Source organism: Ammospiza nelsoni, chromosome 6 (assembly GCF_027579445.1).
Source record: "Ammospiza nelsoni isolate bAmmNel1 chromosome 6, bAmmNel1.pri, whole genome shotgun sequence".
Lineage (NCBI taxonomy): Eukaryota > Metazoa > Chordata > Aves > Passeriformes > Passerellidae > Ammospiza > Ammospiza nelsoni.
Window position 1 is genome coordinate 60,446,889 of NC_080638.1, and position 27,239 is coordinate 60,474,127.

General features: G+C 40.8%; 1 protein-coding gene across 3 annotated transcripts in view; it reads right to left on the reverse strand.

Annotated features, from left to right (window-relative positions):
• ARID4A (AT-rich interaction domain 4A) overlaps positions 1 to 26,394 on the reverse strand; it is a 47,576-nt gene extending 21,182 nt beyond the window's left edge. For 2 of the 3 annotated variants that reach the window (XM_059473684.1, XM_059473682.1), the window contains exons 1-11: positions 26,325 to 26,394; positions 25,648 to 25,709; positions 24,350 to 24,460; positions 21,948 to 22,013; positions 20,945 to 21,035; positions 11,331 to 11,410; positions 11,134 to 11,228; positions 10,435 to 10,567; positions 8,988 to 9,067; positions 7,212 to 7,288; positions 5,618 to 5,784 (exon numbers count right to left, since the gene is read on the reverse strand). In XM_059473684.1, the coding sequence (XP_059329667.1) occupies positions 5,618 to 5,784; positions 7,212 to 7,288; positions 8,988 to 9,067; positions 10,435 to 10,567; positions 11,134 to 11,228; positions 11,331 to 11,410; positions 20,945 to 21,035; positions 21,948 to 22,013; positions 24,350 to 24,460; positions 25,648 to 25,653 (906 nt within the window). In that variant the 5' untranslated portion in view covers positions 25,654 to 25,709; positions 26,325 to 26,394. Of the gene's footprint in view, positions 1 to 5,617; positions 5,785 to 7,211; positions 7,289 to 8,987; positions 9,068 to 10,434; positions 10,568 to 11,133; positions 11,229 to 11,330; positions 11,411 to 20,944; positions 21,036 to 21,947; positions 22,014 to 24,349; positions 24,461 to 25,368; positions 25,391 to 25,647; positions 25,710 to 26,324 lie in introns of those variants that run through there. The other variant, XM_059473683.1, reaches the window with a different exon arrangement.
• Positions 26,395 to 27,239: the final 845 nt, after the last annotated feature.

Sequence of the window (27,239 nt, forward strand, 5' to 3'; positions counted from 1 at the left end):
AGAATCTTAGGTTGGTTTGGATTGGAATGGACCTAAAAACCCATCTTGTTCCATCTCCTGCCATGGGCAGGGACACCTTCCACTATCCCAGGCTGCTCCAGCCTGGCCTTGGACACTTCCAGGGATGGAGCAGCCACAGCTGCTCTGGGCACCCTGTGCCAGGGCCTCACCATCCTCACAGGAAATCATTTTTTCTTAATATCTAATAAACCACTACTTTCTGGATATGGATATCACCATTCATTAAATTTGAAATGACTCTTTTCCTGTATTGAACTTTCAGAGTCAGCTATTTCCAAGTTATTTTAAAATACAAATAGGCTGCAACAGACATGGCAATTTGGGTATGATTTTGTGTGATCTCCCACATTTACTGAGAGCAGAGCCTACACAGGGAACACAAGAATTATTTTGAAGGAAAATGTAAATATTTAATAGTCAACTACTGATTATTTGTAGGAATTTCAAGCCTCCTAAAACACATCATGGATTTCTCATCCTTACATTATGGACTTAATGTTAATAAAATATATGGAAATAACTTATCATGAGAACTGAAATCCTTGCTTATTTGCAGAGTAGGAACATTGGAAAATGCCTCTGGCATCTTCCCTTTTCAACAATGTAAAGCAACTGTGACTGATTTTTTTGATGCTGTTGTGATGCAAGAACCTTAAAAAGGTTAAATGAATGCACCCCATTAAACATGCCACACATCCATCCTTCTCCAGGTGACTGTCAGAAACAAGCCTTGAAGAAAATCCCTCTTAGCAAACACCTGCAGGTGCCACAAATCTTCCCTCAATGAGCCATGGAGACCTGGAATTTTTTCTGAAGAAATTCCTTGCCTTTAGTCTGGTCTTTAGTGAATGTATCTGTGGAGAACATGTACTGAGAAGATATTTGAAATAACTGCACATTAAGATCTTCATTTTAATGGAATCAGAATGGCTCACAGGGAGACAGAGCCAAACCCAAATATTGCTTACACATCCCCCTGTAAAAAAGGGGAGGATTTCCATATTTAAGCTTGAGAATCAAATGTGATGGATCTCAGTGGATTCCACAGCTTCTCCTACCAGCACATTTACCTGGCTGGAATCCTTTGCTTCACTGCTTTATGTTTAGATTAGATTCTTCTTCCCTGACAGAACAGCTTCAAGACAAGCAAATACAGTAGGAGATACAACTTGTTTTGAACAAAAATCAGGTAATGTTCAAGATTCCAAAAGCTTTGTTTCTATGTGGAGATACTGGAGTGAAGATTTTCTCTTTCCTTTTAGCTGCAGTGCACAGGCTGCCAAATGTACCCTCCAAACACAGTTGACTATCTTCCTCTGACATGTTGAAAAATGGCTAAGAAGCAAAAGCAATATTCAGATTTTTATCTGGATTCAAATTAATTGAATTATTCTTTTCATTTTCATTCAATAAAGATTTTATTTTTATAATACCTCTGGATTTTTTTCACTTTTTATGAAATGTGTTATTAAAATCTTAATTGCTAATGGAAAATAATCCCGAGTTGCACCATGTATCACCAAAATTCCAGCAATTTGAACATGCTGAGTAGCTCTGTGTAATGCAATCCCTGTTAGAGCCCATGACAAGCAATTTCCATATTGTCCTCCTTCCCAGTCTACTCTGGACCACACAAGTCACTCCCCAGGGGTGAGGAGGAGGAGCACCAAACCAACCCCATGTTTGTTCCCCCTCCTTAGCTTATTAAAGCTCTGTAAACCTGGTTTAAAATTCCACCACCTCTTAAAGATGTCACAAAAGGCAACACACTTAGAAAGATAAGTTTCTGTCAAAATAAAGCTGCAGATTTTTAAGCCAGCTACTGGGAAAATGGCAGGATCTAATGTCACCAGCTACAGCAGATCTCTCTGCTCCATCATCATTATAAAAGATCCTACTTCAGAAAAAAAGGATCCTTTCCATTCCAGAATTAGACTTTTCTGACTGACTTTATCCTGTGATTATATATTAAGTAGGTCTGTGTCCATTTGATTATTTAATGATGGCCTATCATGCCTGGGCAGCAGCTGGACAGGCCTTGTCAGCAAAGCTGCTGTGCACACCAAAAGATGGGAATGAGGGGAAATAAAAAGGTATTTTTAATAATCTCACTCCCATCTCTAATAATATAACCAATTACAGTGCTAAAACAAAAAGCCCACTGAGAATATTCTGGGAGAAGATGGACAGAAGCATTTTTTGACCTTGATTAATAAAAGGAAGCACTCTATAAAATGTAAAATTTCAGTAATTCAAAATCTGTATTCAAATACAGGCAAAAAACCCCAATCACTAACTTGTCAAATCTCTCTGCAGCCAGTATTACTGCTTTTCTAGGGAAAAAAACCATAAATTCCTTAAATTCCCTAAATGTTGTCTGTTGCAATATCTAGCACGGCCCACAATTAAAAATATGTATTTTAACAGCTGAACCAGGAATCTGACTTAATAGGCCATCATGTCAGTTCTGCTGTGACATTATCTAAAAAGATTCATATCTACCCTCTGTTACACAGCTTCAGCATGAAGATGCTCACCTTACATTGCTACTTGTCACCTGGAAATAATGGATTCCACAGCTTCTCCTATCAGCACATCCACCTGTCTGGAATCCTTTGCTTCACTATTTTACATTAACATCCTTCTTTAAAAATAATCTCTATTTCTTTTACAGGAATGTCTTTTTTTTTTTTAATCACCAAGCTTCCCCCTCCCCCTTCTTTGTTTGAAACACACAGCATTTTATGCAATAGGCATGAAAAATGATAATAAAAATGGATACTAGAAAACTAGTACAGCAATCCTTGATTTTCAGTGACTGATACTCTGAAATTTTAACCAATGTTAATACAGACAGAGCAATACAGCCTGCAACAGTTCACACCCTGCAAAATGTGGCCTATTCAGTCTTTTTCACTGCAAACAGAGGGGAAAAAACCCAGAGGATTTTACATTTCTGCACACATTCATCTCAGATTTATCTTATCATACCATTATTCTTACACAGCCATCTCCTCCATTTTCCAAAACACTGATACCCGAGCATAAAATCCCCATCTAAAAATAGATTTTTATTGTCTATTTTTTTTTATTTTTACCTGGAAAGATCTCCCCTGGCTGTAAGCTCCAGCAGACAGTTCCCAGCTCAGAAACCCAAGTCAAACCCCCATCCCCAAGCACCACGCTCACATCACACATCCAAGCACCCGATCCTTACCTAGCAGCTGCATTCTTTCAAACGTAAAATGGTTTTACTTCCTTTCTATCTAATCTGCCCACTGCCTGGACATATTTTCAGCCTGACTTCCAAATATTCGCTCGCGTTCGCTCTCTCTCCCCGCGCGGCGGCCGCGGTTAACCGGCATTACTTACATTCTCTTCCGCACGGGGAGAGGGGAAAAAAAAATAATAAAAAAATACTAATCAAAAGAACTAGGGAGACTAAGGAGAACGCGAGGCATTAGATGAAAGGCAGAGGAAGGGCCAGCCCATCTCCGAGCCCCCGGCCAGCCCCGGCTCCCGCGGCCGCTCCCCGCGCAGGCGCCGCGCCCGCTCCCGGTTGCCCTGGGAACGCCGAGGCCGCCGCCAAGCGCCATCGGCCATTCCGTGAGGGGAGGGAAGGGAAAGGGAAGGGAAAGGGAAGCGGCCTTTGACCTTCCTGCCCACACGCACAGGCCGCGCCGGGGTCCGCGGGTCGTGGTTTTGGGGGTATTGTGAGAACAAATAAATCCCGCAGTGCCTCCCCTCCCCACCCCCGCCCATGCTTCTAAATCCAACATCCAGGTTACAAGCAGGGAGCAGAAATAGAAGAGAATTCTGTAAAAGCAGTTCTGATGGCATGAGGAAACTGGTTAACTTCATGGAAAAGGAGCCACTTGAAATATTCGAATGCAGAAAAAACTGTTGTTATGAGAATCATGGAATCACGTGGAATCCCTGGGTTGGAAGGGACCTTAAAATCATCCAGTTCTAACTCCCTGCATGGGGACACCTTCCACCAGATCAGGCTCCTCCAAGCCCTGTCCAACCTGGCCTGGAACAATTCCAGGGATCCACGAGCAGCCACAGCTTCTGAGGGCAGCCTGTGCCAGGGCCTCACACCCTCACAGCCAAGCATTCCTTCCTCATGTCTAACCTAAATCTCAGTCAGTTTAAAGCCATTCCCCCTGGCCCTTGGTCCAAAGTGCCTCTCCAGCTCTCCTGGAGCCCCTTTATGCCCTGGAGGGGCTCTCAGGTCTCCCCCAGGTGAACACCCCCAGCTCTCAGGCTGGAGCAGCTCCATGGCCGCCTCTGGGGCAGCCCCCACAGCTCCCTGTGAGCTGAGGACAAAGAGCTCCAGAGGGGTCTCACAGGGCAGAGGAAAGTGAGAATTCCCTTTTTGAGGCAGCCCAGGGCACGTTCAGCTTTCTGAGCCATGAGCACTCACTGCTGGCTCAAATCCAGCCTTTTACCCACAGAACCCCCAAGCTCTTCTCCACAGGCTGCTCTCCATGAATTCCTGTCCCAGTCTGGACAAGCCACAGCACGTCAGACAGAAAATCCATCCTCCACAACATTCTGTGATTCCCAACCTAACAGGCACCAAGGTCTGTCCTCTGCTGCTCCTAAGTAGCATTTACTGCCCTGTGAATCAGCTCATGGTTTCAATCAACCTCCTGCTTTTGCTTGAAATTCTTGTATTTTTAAAATCACACCACTATTTTCTGAAACAAGTTACTTTTATATAACCTACATACACATGCATTCTACAGTATTTTATTAATAAGCTAAAAAACGGTTTATTATTTTTATAAGATTTTTTTAAGTTAAATTATTTAAGAAATTATATTTAAATATAATTTGAATTATTTTTATTTTTAAAATTATTTTTAATATTATTTAAAATATTTTAAAATTATTTTTAGTTTAATAATTAGTTATTTGAAGTCTGCAATGCAGACTTTTTTCTATAATTATAGAATATTACATAAATTTATGAAGAGGGTGAAGAAGAAGGATTAGTTTTTGTTGTATATATATTACTGTATTTTAGAACTTTAAATTCTAAGGTTTTTATTTTGTGATATTAGAAGTTTTTATTTAAATTATATACTCATAATTTTAGTATTATTAATTAATTTTGGAAGCTTTCTCTATGACTTAAGGTTAAATGTAATGCTCTCTTGAGGCTTTGTGTTTTTTAGTATAGAAAGTTTAAAAAATTAGTATCTAGAGTTCTAACACATACAAAGAAAAATCCAAAAGGAAATTACAAAAGAAAAATACAAAGATACTGTATTTAAAGTGGTATTAATACTATTAGGGTCAACAGAAGTTTTTAGGTTTTGCCTTTTCTTTTGACCCAGAACCTTTCACTCTTCTCTGCCTTGAATTTAGTTTCTGAGATGGGTAACAGGAGACAACTTGCCACTGTTCAAAAATCCCAACAGAGACAACTGTAGCAGAGAGAAAATGAGCAGGAGTGAAAAGACACTGAAGTGAGCTGAGTCTGAGAACAGTATGTTGGTAAGTGCAGAATTTTCAGGCAAGCAAGTCATGAAATTATCCCTGAGAAATGACTGAGATTGTCCAAAAATGACAAATTGAGCAGACTCACCGCTACTTCTTCTGTTTTCTCTTCTCTTTTTGGCTCTTCTTCATCAGTTTCTGCAGCAGCTCCATCCTCCTCATCACTGCTGGAGGACTCCAGGATCTCACTGATGTCCATTTTCCAGTTCCTAGGCACAGCCCTGGTGCTGAGAAATGTGCTTGCCTCCTGTAGCCCTAGAGGGGAAAGGGCCCTGGCTTTACCTCAGCTGCAGCATTCACAGCCACAAAGCTTTTTTTATTTCCTTTTCACCTTCTTGTAAATCACAACACCAACTGAAATGCAATGAATCCACCATAGATCAAGCACCATGGCTTACTTTGCTCTTTCCAAAATACCATGGTTCAAATTAAAGAAAAAACCAGCACTGCCCAAAGAGATTTGACATTAATGGTTGGAACAGAGGGAAAACATGTTAGTGAGCAAAGGAGTGATGGGACAGGCACAAGTTACATTTGTAAAATGGAAATACCTCAAATTCTTTTCCTTTCAGAGGTGCTCCAAGGGTGGAAAACAACAAAGCAAAACAAACCCAGATAACCCCAAAATCTGCCCCTCAGTCACAATAAAAGACTTTAATAAAGGAGCCAGAAAAACACCCAAAAGAAGAACATACTGCAATGAACTGTTCAGTGTTAGCAGAGAAGAAAAGGCACCAGTTTTTAACACTGCTGACAGAAAAACCTCCAGACATTGGTCTCAACTCTTTTCTTTTTTTTGAAACCATAAACCATTAGTACCTTGGGTTCCAAAATATTCCCTTGTAGCAAGGAATGTCACAACCCAATTATGTTCTCCACAGGAAAAAAAAGTCCCTTTCTTCAATTTATCTCAAACCTGGCATCTGTTCTTTTTTTTTTTTTTTTTGCTGTTCTAAAGTTCTTGTACTGTGAAACAGCTACTAAGAACAAAGTAGAAATCATATAGTATTAGACAAATCAATCAAAACCACCTCAACCTTTTTTTTTTAAGCCTTTTAAATTTTGACTTGTTAAGCAGCTGCTGCACACCTTTAGTCACACCAGATACTGTTGTTGAGTGGGCATTTATAATTTTTAATAAATACAATCAAAGCATTTCTCCTTAACACATTTCATGTTTTGATGGATTCTGGTATCCATGTCATCTATCCATTCATCCAATTCTGTAATTATATTTTTAAATTAAACATTAATCATAGACTTGTTATGAAGTTTACACCCTGCTGTCTGGGTATCTTTAAAGTAAACATGTGTTTTGAGCAGTAGCACAAAATTTTAGTATTAGGAGAGGTAAGTATATATTCCATTGCTCACTGGCAACTTCAAATAGACTACACTGAAAATATTCTATTCATTTTCCACAAATTTGGACTGGATCAAAATAATGAACTAAAAATCAAATAAAGAAAAAAATAAAATAAAAAATCAAATTTAAAAAAATCACATTTCTACTAGACAAAAGCTATATCCAAAGTTTCTCCAATTTCTCCCATTTAAAATTGCTTACAAAATATCCAAGAGCAATTATCAGAAATCAACAAGTCATCATTTATCAGCAAATGTTAAAAGAACCTTTGTATGAAATTACTTATTTTAAACACCTAGAATTTATTTTAAATTACCTTTTTTAGGAGAGGCCTCTGATTTTGGTAAGTTTTGAAGATCTAGCTCCTTAATGTCTTTTCTTGCTATTGAGTAACTGTAAAAAATAAGGTTTTGTGATTACATCACAGAAAAGCAAGCATTTGATTTAGAAAAACAGCAATTTCTAAAATTTTCAAGAGTTATCATTCACTTGCAAGGTCCTTGCTAACAACTAACTGCCTAAGGCACTTGTTGTATGATCCAAATACAAGAGTAAGTTACCCAGGGTAAGTTTCCAATCTTTGAAATCCAGGCATTAAAGCATCCTTAAGTAATTAAGAAACCTTTGTAAATGTGCAGGCTAAGCAATTAAAATAAAGGACAAATTTGCAAAGGTTAAACATGCAGGCAAAAAAAAATTTCTGAACTGAAAATATGCACAAGAATCAACAGCTGCTCTCCAAAACAAGGATCTGGCTAAGAGGACAGAAAAGTCCTCCATTTTCAAAATGCCTTTTTACTAGCATAGAACAACAGTGAAGCCAATTCACAGATTTGCATTGATAGACAGTTGATTTTAATTTTTAAATTACAAAAGTGTTCTCAGAGCAAAACATATGGAGGTTGCTCTGTTCCAAAGTCATACTGGATATCCAGTCACTGAGTTACAAGAGAAATCCCAACCAAAATGCAGGGAGAGCCTTACAAGTGAGTTAGACTAACACATTTTTTCCCTTTTTTCATTATTTCAGAAAATCTGGAGTAAAACTTCACGAATCAGAGGCTGCCATTTTCCTAAGTTAAAGCTATTAGACTAAGGGGAGAAAAAATAAATCAGACAGAGCAGATCAAGATGTTTTACCAGTAACATTTAACCTTCAGCACAGAGCCAGAAGGCTGATGATATATCCACAAGAAGAGGCCAAAATGAACCAAATCTTCAGGTACTTGAAGTACATTTCAGTAATCAACTAAATAACCTACTCAAAATCATGACTATCAAAAATCAAAAACTGCTCCCTTTGAAAGAAAGAGGGTGACAGGTGGCCTTTGGCAAGGAAGTTTTAGTTACAATGTGTTACCACAGATGCAATGCAATAACAATGAAGAGAAATAAAGGGGAGCAGCCTTTAAAAAACCCCAAAGCAGCCTTCATGCTCTTATGAATACACAGTTCATTATGTAAAACACAGCTTTGTCTCTCTCTCCTCCTTCTTCCCTCTGGAGTGGAGGATGGACTAACAGGACTTTTCTTTCTTTTTGAAGGAATATGATTCAGATTCTGTAAACATTTTGATTAGCAATTCTTTTAAAATTCTCTTTCCTATTTAAAAAAAAAGTAGATTAAACCCTTATGAAGCATCTAAACATCTATGGACATCTGGGCACTGGAAGTAATGAAGCAGATTCCCAAACTACTACAACTGACACCATAAAGAAGTTAATTTAAAGCAGTAAGGGAAATAATTTAAACCAAAACTCACCTTAAAGGATAGAAATTATGTAAAAAAAAAAAAAAAAAAAAAAGGAAGAACACCCAGGTGTTTACACTCTAACTTGTTGATATTTTTACATGAAGATGCACCAGAAACTTTCTTGATTCAATGAATTCTTGTTACACACAATGGAAAGAAGGGTGAGGAAGCACAGAGGGAGTCAGCTGGAAACAGACTGTGAATGCCAAATGTGTCCATCCAGCATTACAGAAAAATGCACCCTCTCCTTTTGGAAGAAATAACATCTCCAGGAGCAATATGTGCTGAGTTTCCCAGTTTCCCCCCACAGATATCTCAGCAAAGTGAGCTGTCACTTACAATTTGGAATCTGCAAAGGATCGAACCAAACACTGGTCCTTCTTCACGGTGACATCGTCATTGCAGCTCGGTGACACCACCTGAGGAGCCAAAGAAAACATTCCTTTATTAAAAAAACAAACTACACACCAAAAGCAAACAAACAAACACCTGATCTTGAAAGGAAAAAATATAAACTGCTGTTTGCTGTTTCTTCAATTATATTTCCAGTACTGGATAAACAAACCTACTTCCATTTATACTACTAAGGCCAGCAACAACAACAAATTTCAAGAAGCAATTTACCCCAAGCTATTGACTTGTTCTGTACAAGCCAAAAAAGTCTAAAATTTCATTTGGAAACTAATCTGCTGAGGTCACATCACAGGATCCTGTTCATTCACTCTGCTTTTTTAGTTCTTGTTCACACAAAATTTTTTAAAAGCATCTATTTAAAAAGTCACAAACTCACTTATTTAATACTAGCTTCTGATTTTTGGCATTTAAACTGAGACTGAAGTTGGTTTTTTGGTTTATTTTGTTTATTGAGGTGTGGATAATACAAACCACTGTGAATCCACCACATCCTTCCACACCAGTATCATCTCTAGGTCTAAAGCAAGTGATAAAAATACATTTGCAGTATTTGTATTACCACAAACAGAACAAGTTTGTTTTGCTCCAGAACATATAAAAGCAGAAAATGTTAAATGCAAATATATGACCTCCAAATACTTAACCCACCAGTTCAGAACCATGTTAAATAAAAATCTGTCATTACTAAAAGGAGGTACAGCCAGAACATGTAAAATACCACTTTTTAAATTGAGGTACATACAGGTGGATAAGGCAGTGTCAGCTGTTTACATTACATCATTTCTGAAAACAGCAAGAAGTTTTCTACTGAAAGCAACTTTCAATATGCACATGTAAACTTTTTGTGTGTATCAATAAGATGCAAAGTCTCTGCCTTTACAATACAGGTCTAGTTGAACTTGGATTTATTTAATGTATATTTAATTTCAGCAGTGGCAATGAACAGCTGTATCATTTATAGGCAGTCAAATAAAAATAAGCACCAACATCTGCTCCTAGAGTAACTGACCAGTGAAATGCAAGCATCAAAGAAATCAGTATTTCATAAAACTGAAAGTCTAGGGAAAAAGACAATTACATTAAAAAAAATTCAAATCCCATTACAATTAAAATTCATAAATCTAGATCCTCTTAAATTGCCTGGGAGTGCAAGTCCTAACATACTTTATTTTTAGAAGAAAAGTATCATTACACACTGATCATTTTATATGCAGTTCCAAAACACTTGAATGCCACGAAACCAACTCACACATAAATGTTAATCTCTGCTTTCCTACTCTTCAGAGATACTGCAAACACTTGTATTTTTAGCCAACATGGGAGTAGAGCTTAGCCTGACTGCATTCACAGCTTTGCTGCAGAAGGAACTCACCAAAGCTGGGTACCAGTCTGCCTTCTCTGAATTACAAGTCACACTCACAACCTTGCCAAGCAATTCATCGTTGAGGCGCCTCTTATCTTCATCCTCTTCTTCACTACTTTCTTCTTCCTTTTCATCTTCAGTACTGAATTATCAAAATGTAGAATATTTTAAAGTTTGTCTGAAGTTACTACTTGGAAACCAAAAGAGCTTACGAAAAGATTTTTCTTCCTATTTCGCAAAGCTTCAAAAACAAGTTATGATTTTAAGAGCTGAAATTACTTGAAATACACTTAAATATTAAGTGCACTTATTCAGTAAGAGGAATTTTATAGGAATTCTTTCTAAGTAGCAGTATTTTACAACAGCATCATGTTAGAATTGGAGACATGACTCAGGTTTTGACTGTGCACAGACATGAAACAGAGAAAAATGCTCTCCACCCCAAAAATTAAAAAGTACCTCGTTTTTTTTTACTGTGTTCAATATAAAGAAGGTTAAAAAATCTTACATTTCCTATTAGATGAAAGAAGCAGAAATGTTCTTAGGGATACTACAGGGAAAAAACCCTTCAATTTCACAATATTGCCAGCATAGGACCATGTCTATCAGCTGTGCACAAAATTCAGGTGCCAGAGCATTCACTCACTGGGACCGCTTCAGTTTTAGCAAAGAACACTAAAGGAAAAGCAGAACACTCCCAAAACTCACACAGGAAGAGAAGATCTTCTCCCTCTATTTGATTTCTTCCCAATAACTGGAGTTCCAAAGTGCTCTGGATTGGTTAGTGGCAATTGATCAAGTGTCTGCACAGAAAAGGGGGAAACAACAATGGTTTGCAATATCTTGTTATAAAAAAATATGAATTAACTATTTCTTTTTTAATTCCATGCCCACCACTGCCTTACCTCACTTTCTGCAAAGTGCCTTTCTCCCTTCAAGCATAATGAAGTTCGTCTCAAGGTCCTTTCATCACCGTCATCAAAAACTAGGGGCAAGCCAAGAAAACCATCAGCACAAGCTGATCAGATCTCAATCCCAATCTCCTGCTTATCCCACAATCAAGAACATCCTCTAAAACATCACTTTCAAGCCTAATTAACTTCTTTAGTCCACAAGCAAAAGGAAAGTCAGTATTCAGGATTGAGTCTTGGAATAGATTTTCACAGAGATTCAAGGCAGGACCAAGCAAGGCTTTGGATGCAAGTCTCAGTGTAATTCAGACATTCCTCTTATCAATACAACTGCACATTTCAAACCAAGGCCTGGCTGCACACCAGTTACTATCATCTAGCAATCTCTGGGGTTTGTTTGGTTTTGTGGATTTTTTTTCCACCCTATACATTTCTTCCTTACTTATCATCATTTAATAGATATGGTACTTTTAACTTCTCCTCTTGCTAGGAGCAATCCCACAGAAAGATCAATGGAAAGAAAAACAAGTTTCTGCTACACTATCAATGCCATCTTACAAACAGATCAAGATACTGGAAAGCTGCAATTCCAGGTCTGACACTTGATAAGGAATATTTAGGACACATCTTGTTGTGTGAATAGGAAGTTCCATCAATTTCCATCAATATACAGCAGAAGGATAGAACACCATGAGGCAACTGCAAGCTTTGCTGAGAAAGATCTACTCTTCAGTTGAGAGAAAACCTCTTCAGGAAAATATCCCTGAAGAGAAAAAAAGCAAAGTTCCCAATTCCCCCTGACTGCAAAGAGCAGGGCCCAGGTGGCTGCAGGCTGGAATCCCAGCAAGGTCCCAGTTTATTTGTATGGGGTCAAAGTGCAGAACAGAACAATTCTCTGTATTTAAACTACTTGAAACAGGCTTTGTGCACTAGTGAAAGAAAGTTTCAAGTGCTGTGCATAGCAGTATGGTAATTTTGGCATACTTATAAAATTAATTAAGCTGGATAAGATAAGCTTTAAGGTTCCTCCATCTTCAGAGTAAATACTGCTGTGGTATGCTCCATATGCTCCACTAGTGAATTATCTTAATGGCTCAGAACACTTCTACACACGAAACAATTCACTTTTCCCCCTCCAAAAATATCAAACTACTAAATTTTCAAGAATAATCATTTTAGGGGACAAATGGCTGGTGACTGGCAACAAGTAACTTGATTGAATAAAGCAAATAGAACCTAATACTTGACAATAAAACCAAACTACTTCTTTTTATTTATTAACTCCAAAATTGGAAGCTCTACCTCTTTATTTAAAGATAGTCCAGTAGAGGGATAAAGCAAATAAACTGTTCATAAAGCAGATGACATATTCAGTTTTTCCTCCTTAAAAGATTAAATGTTATAAATACTGAAAGTTAAGTAAAATACCCTCAGTAAAATACACTTAAATTAAGACACACAGGAAATTATGACAATCAAGAGTAACAGTTTATGCTGTGGACATGTACAAAGCACCTGCAACTGCCAGCATGGCTGCAGAACTTAGAGCAAAACATCCTTGCAGAAAAACAAAGTGTAAAAGAACAGCATAAAAAGAAAGATTTCCTTATCTACATAAGTGATCACTTTAATAAGTTTCAATAGAGAAAAGATAGCACCATTTGTCATACAAAAATAGCAATTATTTGAGTTACTAAGGTGGAGCCAAGTAAGGAGTCTCTCCAATTAATCATGATGCTTGAAGTATTTCAAAATTGTAGCTACTTCAAACTTGCTTCTCCTCTAGGGAAAACACTTGACTGTGCCTGACTGAAAGGGCAACCAGAAACTCCCACTGATAAATTCAGCACCTTTAAAAATACAATAATTTCTTAAACTAAATAGGCCTTGTGGTTTCCATCTCACTCTTCAGAAAAATCTGCTACACCAAAGTACTGCTCATATCCATGTCACCCTGTGAGTGACTCTTTAATGCCAGCCCTGGAGGATTTAGGGAAATGCCTGTCCAAGGCACAGTATCAAACATGAAGGATTCTGTAAATATAAGCAGTAAGGCAGATGGCACAGTTTTTGGCTAGGAGATATTTTGAAGCTGTGATAACAGTCGTGTCACAAGAACTTAATACACTCTAAGCTGCAAATTCATTCCTCTTTTTAATCTCATCCAGAAGCAAAGTTGTTTGACTCTAGCTAAAATGCCTACAACCAACAAACTTTTAAATTAATGTCGAATAACTTGTATCAATTACTTAATTCTTTCAACAGGTTATTGCTCCAACTCCAAATTCTTCAAAAGCAAAAATCCTAAAGGTTCTGTTTTATAAGGAAGATTTACTGAGGAGGGAGAGGGCAGGAAACAGGAACAGAAGACAAGGAGACATCTCCCCATCCACACAGACACAGTGAAGTCACCAAAGGATGTGTTTACAGTGTCACCATTCTCATCTCTAAAGAGGAAATTACTGTCCTGTCCTTCCAAAAAAAAACAGGGGTGAAAAAGCAGAAGCCCTTGAGGTCCCCCCATTGCCTCATCTCCCAGTGGGCAGGGGAAACAGGGAAGGGAAGGGAAGGGAAGGGAAGGGAAGGGAAGGGAAGGGAAGGGAAGGGAAGGGAAGGGAAGGGAAGGGAAGGGAAGGGAAGGGAAGGGAAGGGAAGGGAAGGGAAGGGAAGGGAAGGGAAGGGAAGGGAAGGGAAGGGAAGGGAAGGGAAGGGAAGGGAAGGGAAGGGAAGGGAAGGGAAGGGAAGGGAAGGGAAGGGAAGGGAAGGGAAGGGAAGGGAAGGGAAGGGAAGGGAAGGGAAGGGAAGGGAAGGGTACAAACTAGCCAGGAACTGCAGAACAGCCAAGGGAGCATCCTGGGAAGGAAGGGAGAAAAGTGACATTTCTGCTGGGCAGAGCCCTTTCCTCCAAACACGTTCCTTAATGAGGAACACTGACAGAAGGGGGAAAGAGATGAGTAAGCAGCACAACCTGGAGGAACAGTCTCTGCCATAATGCTTGGTCTAGTCCCAAGAACTGAGTTCAATATGTTCCATACAGAGCATATTGAAACAGCGACAATAAAATGGAATTTTTCTGAATTTTGCTGCATCTTGACCTTGTCTGCAATAACAGGAAAGAAACAGAATTGGGTTTTTTCTGTTTGTGGAAATCTACACAACCCTCATCTAGGACAGAAAAATAAAAACAAACTTCCCACTGGTGATCAATACAACACTGCAAGAATTAAAACAAAAAAATTTACTGCAAGTTCAGTGCCTCAAAATGCAACTTTAAACTCACTATTGATGAGCTGGTATCTTCCATTTCCTGTCTATAGCAGACTTATGCACACCATCAGCAAAAATCCACTGACCCTGGCTTTACAATAGGGCTGCCTCAAGTTTTTTTCTCCTCTCTCAAGTTTTCATGTATTTAAATACATAATATTAACCAGCCAACTAATCAAAATCATTTTTAGGAACTGTGAAGAAGCTTGTCACAAAATACTACAGAACACTTTGACTACATCTTGTTTAGAAGTATATATATAGCTATATTATAAATAGATTTAAGGGAAAAAAAAAAACAGACAGAAAAAGGAGAAGAGAACAGAACTCCAGAGAGAACATCCTCATGGCAGTTATGAGATGACTTCCACAGAGCCACCAGTGTCACCAGGACAAGGCAGTGTCTGTGACAATTCTGTGACACACAAGTGCACAGGGAAAACAACCCTCAAGGCTGCATCTTGCAAGCTTCAAATCCAACAAGCTGTGTTAGTGCTGCTGCCCAAACCAAGAGAGATTAGATTCTACACTGCAAGGAAACAATTTGGTCTCGTTTCCCAACCCATTGAGAAACTTTTAAGTCACCAAGACAATGAAATGAAAGTACATACCACAAATTAAAGCTGCTCAGTGTCACTGTGCACACTGAATTATTCTCACTGGCTGCCTGGCAAAGCAGCAATTTATGAACTACAAGAGATGCAGTCTAGGAATGTCTCGACTAATGTGTGCAGATTTTGCAGATATTTTGGGTTCAGCTGTGGAAACAATATAGAAAGTACCAGGAGCTGTGCAGGGCCTGTTAAATGTCCTTGTAGACAAGGGCTGTACCACTAATCCATCACTGCAAAAGGATTTAAGAGCAAGTACTGCACTGTACTGTGCTACTGAGACACCACACAACTCACATTTAATATTTTTAAATTCTTTTAAGTGAGCTCAAGTTCCTCTTACAAAAATATATTTGAAATATCCCAGAAAACAGGGAAGTTTGAGTGACCTTTGAGGCTACTCATAGAAAACCATCACCTCACAAACAAAAGCCTGCTGCCTGAAACTGCTTTTTCTGAAATGTTGATCTTACTATTGTTACACATAAAGAGACTAGAGAAAAAATCTACCTCCTTGCTTTCCCTAGAGTATTGTTTATACACAATTTTAAGATATTTTTAACACTCAGTTCACATAGTAACAAAGGTGATTTCAAAAGCAAAGCTTAGATCCAGTTGATTTGTAACAAGGTTCTACTGTTAAAATACTAATTTTTTCACTACAAATCTTGCTTCTCAACACACCTGTTCCCTAAACATGAGTAAACACAACACAAAGTGCTGTTCTTTTTTCTAGATTCTCCAGAGAGCAACCAACAGAGTTACTGCAGCATTTTTATGAGCCACAGGTGCACCTGAAAACACATCCCATGGAAGGGCTCTGGACAACACAGGGTTTCCTCAAAATCCACACAAGCAAATTTTAAAAAGAATAATTTGTGGTGGGTCATGGTGGTGGAGAACAGCGGCCCAGTGGAGGCAAACACCTGTGGTTCTGGATTCCTGTGACACATGCACAGCCCAGAGATGATGCTGGTGCCACGTGGACCTCAGCAGGATGCTGGGAACTGGTCAGACCAGCCCTGCAGCCATGGCCAGGGCCTGGCACAAGCACAGGACAGGACAAACCAACAGCTCTGTGCCATGGATGGACCCAGCTGTGGGGGCACTCAGAGCTCCCAGCACCCCTGGAGTAAGAGCTTACAGCTGCAGTGCACCCAGGACCAAGCCTATTCTTCCTCTTAGCATAAATATCTCCACAAAGCATCAGAAGAAAACTTCTTTAAAAATAGGAAAATGTGACTATAAATAGCTCCTGTTAGCAACCCTGCTCCTAAAGTCCTGGGACATCAATGTTGGCTCATTTGCTGATAAATATCGTCAGTATTATGAACTGGAATTTTCAAAATCCATGAAACATGCAAGATGACTAAAACCAAATCTTCATTATCTTTAATTTCCATGACCTCACCACCACAGTACTGTGAAGTGATGCAGCTGGGGGTGACTCCACTTCATACCCAGAACAAGCACCCAGGTCTGCAACTCTGCTCACACACACCTAACTCAGCATTCCCTGGAAACTGCCACCAGCAGAGCTGTGGGCTCACTGAGGTGTCTCAGGAGTGTCTGAAAGGCAAAAGTCTCAAAAAGTATGGGATCACATTCCTTTCACTCTAAGCAGTACATAAAATCCTAAAATCTGACAGCAAACAACTGCCAAGACTTCTCACTGTTTCCCTCTCCTATTTCCCACTCATTTCACAGGAAACATTACTGGAAGTTGATAAATGTTTTTTATTTCTTTCTTCAGAAACATATTTCCATTAGTATACCTAGCAAAATACAAGGCTCAATGTATTTGATCTGTTTTGGTTTAAACTTGTTTAAAGTTGTGGAAATTATGTTACATAATAAAAAGAGACCTAAGCACACCCAGATCACTGACCTGAGCTTTCTCAAAGGAGAGATGACATGGGGCAAACCAGGCCATTCCAACAGCAACTCCTGGATGCTTGCTCAAATGAAATCCTGTTTCTTACTCATATATATGTATTACATCACTTCTAGGTCTGTGCAGAAGTAATACAAAAGTGTTTCCTCAAAGAACATCTGCATAAGGATTTGTTTTCTGAAATTCTGGTAATGCTTGTAAGACTCCAGGCAGAGTGTGAGAGAAGGAAAATACAACAATGCACTTTGTAAGGTGTGGTCCAGGTTGTGGTTTCTTTGTCAGTCATTTCAGACATTACTTCAGTATTCACCTGAAACATTTTACAAGTTAACAGAGAATCAGGTGGATGGTACACTCAGTAAACTGTAATTCAAACCTTGTTCAGCTAAAGCAGATGTGACAGACCATTCTAGTTCTATGCAATTATCACCTAACAATATATTCAGCACTTCAAAAGCATCAATGCAGCACTTTGTAATTTGTAAATTAAAGAAGTTCACTTTAGATAACTGCATTCTAAAGAAAAGCATCATCAAATCATTGCATCACTTAGTAAAATCACCAGGTCCAACTGAGCCATTTGTTAACCAAAGAACTTAAACCCCTATTAGTGTCACATCACTTTGGATTTGAGGAGTGCCTTGTGCAGTGACATTTCCCAGACACTTCTAAACTTCCACTCCAAGCAGCTTTTGCCTTTCTACCTGCTTATACTGAAAAGCTGAATTTCAAAGGTAACTTCAGAAGTACTTCCAAATCACAGCTGAACTGTCCAAGAGGGCTGCATGGCTAGATTAACATCATTGTCATATAAAAAGAGATAAAAAAGTGATTCTGTTGAAGCTACAATAAAAAGAAAGCCTTGTTTATTCTGGGTACATGAGCACCATTAATAGCCAGGAGAGAATGTTGAAATGCACAAACTGATCATCCCTGTGGCTCCTGCATTCCAGGGGTGGCAAAGCAGCCCAGTATAGCAAGCTCAGCACTGCCACTGCCTCCATTTATTGACCAAAGCAAAGTTGTTTCAGGTGGCTTTTCTCCTTTACATCCCTACATGAAACAGAGAAACTGATATGCAAAAGTGAACATCATCACTTCTCACTAGACATGCAGGCAGTTTGTTTTGGCATTTTTTACACATCTCTACTTAATACTCTGAAAATGTTTGCCTGTATGTATTCCTGGTTTCACTAGCCAGAGATCAGTTTGCTTTCACACCACTGAGAAAGAGATGTTAGATAACAGAGAATAAATAGTGAGGGAAATGCACAAACTACTGAAAGACAAGCTTTCCCTTGTGCTTTCCATCTCAAAATGTTCAGGGAGGCACCCTGAAAACCTGGACTCTGGTTAATCCACTTCCCTCTCAGCTCTGCATCAGTCAGGGAGGCTGTGGAGCAGCACAGCCACCAGCAACCAACTCAACTGTTTGCTTTAGAACAATAAATATCCACCTCATGTCTATCCAAAACTTTCTGCAAAGACACAATGGAAGCAGCAGGCTGAAGATAAAGCTTATTTTTCACATGTCAATATTCCTGTACTCAACCTAGAACACCTTCCCAGTTTTAACTGCAGAAGAACCATGATGCAAAACTGATGATCTGCTTACTCTGGTCGGTGTTACCTGTGCCTCCAACTCCAACAGCAACTCTGCACACAGAACTAACAGAAATGTTCCTAAGATCTAAACCCAACAATTACAATTGTATTCTCACAGTTAAAGCACCATGTAACAGCTCTGCATGTTCATTTACCATAAAATTACTTAAATCCCCCCTGAGCTCTAAACTTTTACAAAATCCTAGCAGCCATAACATATTTGCATATGGAAAATGTATTTTATTTTCTCCATTCTGTCTGTCAAAAACATTATCTGGGGAAAGAAAATTACAGAAGTTAATTAATCCATTGGTTCAAATTTCTGAGGAACAGCACTTAAATAAATGTGTTAAGTAAAAATCATGGCATGCATGATTTCTCTCTTACATAACTGGGGAGAGTTCAACAAGTTGTTAAATATAAACAACAATCCATTAATACAGGGCAGAGCATTTATTCACTGTTCACATTTCCTGCTCATCAAGTAAAGATTTTTTTGGCAGAAATGCACTGCTCAAAAGAAAAGGGAAAAAAAAAGAAAGCAAAAAAGAAAAAAAAAAAAAAAGAAAACAGTGACAAAACTCATGCCCCAAACAAGGGATTTAAAGTTCACATGTCAAATGTAAGAAGACAAATGTCTTCTGGCCCAAATTCAAACAGAATTAGCTGAAAGAGCTACTTGAAAATTGAAATCAGCTGGGAGTTCTACAATTAAAATGTTAACTCATAAACCATGAAATTGTGCAAGACTGTGTTTCTTATCACTTCTGTAACAGAATGGTGAACCTCTGAAAATCTATACAGAGAAGTTAAAGGTCCAGCGTTGTACCTTGAGTATGTCACATCACAGTACTAAATTATGCAGATTTTAAATCTTCTGCACTCCAAAATAACCCTGCCCTTCCTCCCTGACCTGACATCCACTACAATTTTACAGCAATGTTATAATCCTGAAGAAAAAGGCAAAGAACAGTGAGCTTTGTCAACCAGCTTAGAGTTAAAGCACTCACTAACAATAATAATCATAAAGCAATAAATCCTTCCAAATTATCTGCAGAGCTTTATCCTGATCCCACCAAAGACAACAGAACCTCACCTACTGCAAAGGAAATGCTGAATTACTGAAAACAGCTTATTTAAATCTTAAAAAGGGGTTAATGAACCAAAATGATTAAGAGTTCATGGGACAGAGGACTCCTCAAGAGAGGATGGAAGAATATGAAGTAAAGCTGAATAGATTTGGTACCCAAGGCAGCTAATGAGAAACACAGAGTTTAAATTTACAAGTCCTAATCTCCACAGCAATGCCCAAGAGCAGCATGTACAGGACAATTAACAGGAGCACGTTCCTTCTAGGCAGCTGTTAGGGAACAGAAGGCTCCAGTGCTGTAAAAAGTTGTGCAAAGAAAGGATGGGTGCTTGCAAAGCCCTCTGATTCAAATATTGTTCTTTTATATTTGCTTCTGTACTAATACTTGAATGTCCCTGAGTTTTGTCATTCTGTTCTTAAAGCTGTTTCAGAAAAACCTGGAGATCAGAATTATTGAAAATAAGGAAACTTGTCTTACAATGAATTCTTGTTCAACACTGACATTTCGCTGACCCTGCATTCTGAACTTTTTATTTCAACCACTTAACACCACATGAGCCTCCAACATGAGGAGAAAAGTAGTTTTCTATTTTTCTTTAGATCATTATTCAAAAATTATATTAAAGGAAACAGCTATTCACACTATAAATAAATGTCTCCTCTTTTATTGTGTGGTATGTGATTCTTCTCTTAAAAAGAAATAGATTCTGTCTTCTATCCCTGTTTTCCTTGTGTACAAGCTTGCATACAATGCAAGGAGGCTCATATATTTCAGGCCTTTATTTCATGCCACAGATTTTCAGCTGGAAGAATGATTTTACAAGGTTTATGTCTTAAAATCTGCACAAATGATTCTGAATTTCACTGAGTGCAACCTCTATCATTACAGGTACATTGTATCAAACAAAACTTTACTATTCAGCCCTGCAATTATCTGTGCAAAAGCCTCCCTGAACAACAATTAATTATTATCCTGCTTGAAATGGAAAAGGAATCAATATGTGGACAAGCTTAAAAAAAGTCCCCTCCAAAAACTATCTGAGATTATGCAAAACAAGATGTAAATTACTGACATTGTTACCTGTCATTAGAAATACATTGTTCAAAGATTACAGCCCATAAATGAAACGTGGCCACTCACCCACAGTGTACCAGCTGGCATCTGTCAGCTTGCTGATAACTGCTTCCTGAAAAGATCCATCAGGCATCTTGGTCTCAACCATTGCTCCAACCTGCAACAAGAAGCAGCTCAAGGTTACCTGGAATCCCACACTCAGAAAATTGATAAAAACACATTGACCCTCCCAGCAAGGCAGATTTGCTTGTAAAGACTCCATTTAGTTAAGTGTGCTTTGAAAGTTTAGTTATTGTAAGATCCTGTTTAGTTACAGGTAAGAACAAAGGTCCTTCAGCAGGAAGGCTGAACTACAAGCAGACACCAAAGCACTGAGAAACTCAGAACATCTAATTCAGCATGATTTCATCATCTCAAGAAATAAAAAGCCAATAGAAAACAAATATCCAAAGTCATTAATTCATTGGTGATAATCATTCAATTAGTAGTATTTCTTATACTTTAAACACAGTTCTAGTGTCAGCTAGATCAGAAATTCAGTAGCAGCCTTGGTGCTCCTGCAGGAGCAACACAGAAAAGACAAATACAAGATGACCTTCTCTGGAGAACTCTATTTGCATTCAGTGTTCATGACACAGCTCTGCATTTTAGCACACAACTGTTACATAAAATGAAAATACAAACACCTTTTTATGTAAAATATATCAACTATTCTAAAGCACTGAGTAATTGTATTTACTCTTGTCTAATGGGCATGAACATGGCTTGGCACTCAAGATGTTAATTACTTCTGAGAAGTTTCAAGGTTTCATTATTTATAGGAAGTTTTGTATTTTATGAGAAGATACAAAAATTCCTGTGCAGGCAAAACTGTGCATCAAGTACACAACACAGAGAAGCATAAACAGCTACAAAAATTAAGACTAATTCCTCAGAACCCATCTAAAGTGATAAGTCTCCTTCTGTTGATTTCAATCCTGAAGAACAGGTACCCACCTAAAGAACTTCAACATTTAAGAGTTTTAGGACATTTATGTGATTACCAAAAGAAGGCATGCAATATACATACTCTTAGAGGTCCTTTCACTTGGTCATCTTGCACTAACTGAGTTGAGTTATCCCCCTTCAACACCACCTGAAAAATATTCATCAACTTTTTAATACACATCTGATTATTTAATAAACAAAAAACACAAGAAAATGTGTGTATGTATAAAAAATCTTATTATCCACATTAAGATTATCAATTAGACTCAAATGTTACTCAACAGAAAACACTTGGCATGGCTAATTTTACTGACACAAAGCCCCAAGTATCACATTTAATTTTTAATCTGAAACATCACAACTAAAGAATAGGGCAAATCAAACACCAGTCATTCCAAAGGAAAGAAAAAAAGAAAATACATTTTTAGGTGAGTTTAGAATTTGACACAATCCAGGGCAAACCTGGAACTGGGCTTCCAGATGAGATTAAGCAGGTTTTTTTTTTTTCTCTCTGATTCAACTGTAGCATTTCACTGACAACACTTTCAATACTAAACTACAACCAAAATAAAAACCTCTCTTTATTAAGAATGTATCAAAAAATCACCAAACTGGCCATGATAACAGCATTTCTGCCACCTTGAGCAACTTTTTATGGCAAAGATGTGGAACACCACCCACCTGATGAAAATAAGGATTAGTTACAGTGTAAGTAAACTTTGCTTCTGCCTTTAAAAATCCTACATTCTAGAGGAGAACAGTGAGGAAACAGAGTTAACATCATCCTATGCAGTTTAATTTTCAAAAATCCAAAATTTCTATTTGTTTTCAGGAAGCAAAAGCTCCAGAAGTTTGCTTTGATAGTGATGTTCAGTTTTCTGGCTCCCCCAATGATCCTGCAAGCACAGACTCCACTGCACTGTATTTATAAACACAACACCAGTGGCATGCCAAACCAGCAGCAGTATTAACACACATTCAGGTTCAAAAAGCACTCAATGCTGATACAAAATTTCAAATAAAATGGCAGAGGGATGAATACAGGTTGTGCTGCTGCTCAGGAAAAGGCCAGGGGATGTTTTGGACTTTTTGCACTCTTGGCAAGCATGCCAGGGTGTGCCTACACATCTTAATGACAGTATCAGGCTCAGCTTGTTAAAACTCCTATTGTTATAACAGAACTGAGAGGCAGTGACAGGAATTTCCACCAAGTCCCAGCAGCCTGGTGTAATTCCAAATCTTATCATGGAGCAATAAAGCACCTGATTCTAATGAGAAAAAGCAATTCCTACCTATTAACAGCTAAATACTCTACCAGACCAAAGATGCAGACAAAATGAAGCTTGTCAGACCTGCACACTGCTTCCTACAGAGCTTCTCATTAACACACATTTCAAAGAACACCACAAGTTCCCCCAAGTACTTATTAAGAACAAGCAAAAGACTCCAGGATCTGAATTACACTTTTTTCTATTGATGAAAAGCACTCTGATAAAGTGATATGATCCATATATGTAACTGAAGAGGCTGAGGATTGTTCTACTTGATGTAAGCATTAAAGCACACAAAAGCTTGGATGTATGGTTACAAAAAGCAGCTTTCACCTCAATTCTTGGGGATTTTGGGTCACTAAGGACTTATTTACATATCTTGGCCAGCAGGCACTAAAGTAGGAAGTAGGAAGACTTTAACAAGACAAAGAACAACAACAACTTCTGTATTTACTTTCAGTTTTAACTTGCATTTAACAATGTTTTATTCTTATTCTCACATAGTGGCATTTACAACAGTATTACAACACCAAAATGACAACTTTGTTTTTCCAAAAGCCCTGCAAATGTGAATGAATACTATGTGCCAACACTATCCATGCACAAATACTCAGCTACAGCCAGGGCACGCTGCTTTAGGATCAAGCTGCTCTAGAGCTGAATAAAGATGCTCAAAATTCAAATATTACCCTAGGCATTGCTAAAACCTGGCCTAAGAAACAAATTATTGCCAATTCTCTTGCTGTTAACTTATTTTTGCATTGCCTTTTCAGTTCCAAATTGTAAAAGTGAGAGTGCCAGCTGGAATGAAATAGAACTTTTGCTTCTGAAGAGGTTGCTCTTATTCCTTATTATTCATGTAAAGCCATAATCCTGTATTTGTGACAGGAAAACTTATTGCTGGGAAACTGATGCATTCAAAAACAGAAAACAAATGCAGTCAGGAAAAAAGAAGCAAGAATGCTCATTTTTGTTCCAGCATCCCACTAAAAAATATAATTAAAAAACCAAATAAAAATAACAAAATGAGGCAAAAAAACCCCAAAAAACTCATTCTGAATGAAAAAAAAAAAAAAAACAAAATATGAAAAAACACATATTTAAGTGTTTAAAATTCATACAGTGAAGAGATGAACATTTCCTAATCTTCAGGAGTAGGAACTCCTTTCAGCACAATGTTTCACCAAAAGCAGCAGCAGTCTCAGACACTCACCTTGACTTTCACAAGCCTCTTCACCGTCTTGATCTTTGCCTCACAGAAGGCACCTCGGTACTTGGCACTGACATCAGTCCCCACTGTCAGGTAGGCAGGCTCATCTGCTGCCTGCAGGGGAACAAAAAACACAAAAACAAACTTCAGCTCTTGCTTAAACTTACAGCTGCATCGTTATTTATTTCGTTTTACACCTAGGCTTTTAGACCTGTTGACTTTTTAATTGATAAACTGTCTGTCCTAGAGATTGCCAGCACAGAGTTCTTCAAAAGGGAGAGGAAAAAAAAAAAAAAAACCCAACAAACAAGTTACAGGAAGTTTTGGTTTGTCACTGATGTTGACACACACCTCCTGTCAATTCATTGCCAGCCTCTCCCAGAAATGTTTTTGAGGATATTCACATTGATTCTGAAGACTGCTTATAAAAAGGGCAACAAAGTAAAGGAGCAACTATTAACTCAACTACTTGTACAAAAAGGCAACAGACAGCTGTGTTTTTTCAGCTATAAGCAATCCAATGACACAGATTATTTAAAACGTTTGAGATTGGTGTCATCCCAACACTTACAATTAAGTCTATAACATTCTATATATAGGATTTCTTTCCTGGTGACTAAAAGGAGACCTCTAGAGAAATCTGTTGCAATCTTTCAAACAGCTATTAACAATTATTTTTCTTTCCTGGAATGCCTTTATTAAAGCTTAATTGCCAGTGCGTTTTTAAAGAGAAATATTCATCACGTTTTCCTTAAGCTGAACTTTCATACTCAACATTTCACTTTACTGTGCTCATTGCAACCGATAAACAAGGACAAAATAACCACATTGAAAAGACAGGAAATGGGTGCAGAATCTAAAATAAAATGGGATATGGACAGGGCTTTTTTTATAACCTGATTATTTCATTCAACTCTGAAGGGAAAAGGAAAAGTTTTGTAAATTATACTGCAATTGTTCAGCCTTTGTACTGAGCAAACCTGCAACAGCAAAGGCGGGACAAAAGCTGTGGTTTTGCAAACTTGCCATAGCAGCTGCTGATACAGGAAGCGTTTAAAGACGGGAGCCCGAAGGACAACAACAACTCAGAGGCGATGAGGATGTTCCGAGCGCTCCTGCACGGCGGTGAGAGCTTTAAATCACCTGCACCTCGCCGGGGAGCGGGAGCAGCGCTCACAGCACGCAGCGAACCCCGCGTTCTCCCGCTGCTGCCGTGCCCAGACGGAGAGCGATTAAAAATGAAATCTCCGGAGCGGCGGGCGAGCAGGGCGGCGATCCCCGCTCCCGCCGGAGCCGCCTACCTTCATCTTTCAGGGTTATGCGAGCGATTCCAGCTCCGGGACTTCTCCTCGCACGGGCAACACTGCAAAACAACAGCGGGGGAGGCTGAGGGCTGAGCGCGGGGCTCCCCGCGAGGGGCGGCGGGGGGAGCCCGGGCAAGGCTCGGCGAAGGGAGGGAGGGACGGACGGAGGGAAGGAGCCGCCGCCCGTCCCGGCCGCGCCGAGGGAGCGCGGCCGCCGCTTCCCGCCGGGCGGCCCCGCGCTCGGTGTGTGTCACGTCGCCATTTGCTCCGCGGGGCTCAGGGGCCGCCGCCCCCCACCCGCCCCGGCCCCCTCTCAACTTTCCGCGGCCCCGCCGGGCCCCCTCCTCCTCCCGGGACTTGTGCCTCCCGCCCCCCGGGGCAGCGCCGCAGCCCCCCGGCCCAAGGAGCGCGGGGGCCGATCCCGGGGATACCGGCACAGAGTTGGGGGGTCCCGGTCCCGGGGGTCCCGCTCCGTGAGGGGGGCGGCGCGCGCGCCCGTGCGCTCCCACAGGGCGGGGGAGGGGGGGCGGGGGGGGTTTAAAGCGCAGCTCCCGGAGCCGCTTCGCGTCCCCTCCCCCGGGACGGCGGCGCGGCAGCCGCAACTCCGCCGCCACCGCCGCCTCCTCTTCCTCCTTCTCCCTTCCTCCTCCTCCTCCTCGCCCGTCCCTTCATACCTGCGAACTCCTCGTTCCGCAGCCCCCGCGCCGCCCGGGCCCCTCCGCAGACGGCGGCGGCCCCGGCTGAGCGCGGCCCCCGCTCCGCCCCCCCTCTCTCCCGCCCCCCTCCCCCCCCCGCGCGCGCGGACCCGCCCCGCGCCGCAGCGCGAGCCCCAATAAACAAGCGGCGGGAGCGGGGCCGCTCCCATTGGCCGCCGCCCCGGCGCCCCGCGCGCATTGGGCCGCCGCGGACAGCACCCCCATTGGGTGGCGGCGCGGGCCCGGGAGCACGGGATTGGCCGGCGGCGGGGACCGGAAGGGGAACGGCGCGATGCGATTGGCTCGGGGCGGGACGGGCGGGAGGGAGGGGGAAGGACGGGGAGGGGGCGGGACGGCGGCGGTGGGGGCGGAGCCGGCGCGAGCGGCGCGCAGGCGCGGCGGCCGCAGCGTCGCAGGCGCCATTTTGTGCGCGGCTCTTTCCCATTTTAGGCCGCGGGGAGAGGGAGGAGCGGGAGCGCTCGCGGGAACGGCGGAGCGAACGGCCGGGAGGTTTATCCTGAGCTCCACTGAGGCGGCACCGCGTCTCTTCCCGGCGGCACGACCCCTTCTCCGGGTCTCGGTGGCGACCCCGCTTGCGGCGGCGATGGCGCAGGAGCGGGCCCGGCCGGAGCCGGAAGTGGAGCGGCCGCCATGGAGGCGCCGGGACCGCCCGCCGTGAGGGCGCGGAGCCGCCGGGGCGGCCCGAGCGCCCGCAGAGACACGCCCGGGGTGCAGGTAGGGGCTGCCGGCCCGCGCCGCCTTCCCGCGGGGGAGGGCGCGGCTCCGCCGCCCGGCAGCGGCCCCGTGACGCGTGTGGGGAGGGAGCGCGCCCGGCTCTGCTGCTCCAGCGCTTCCTCACGGTTCTCTCTGCAGGGACAGCCATGAGCAGTGCGG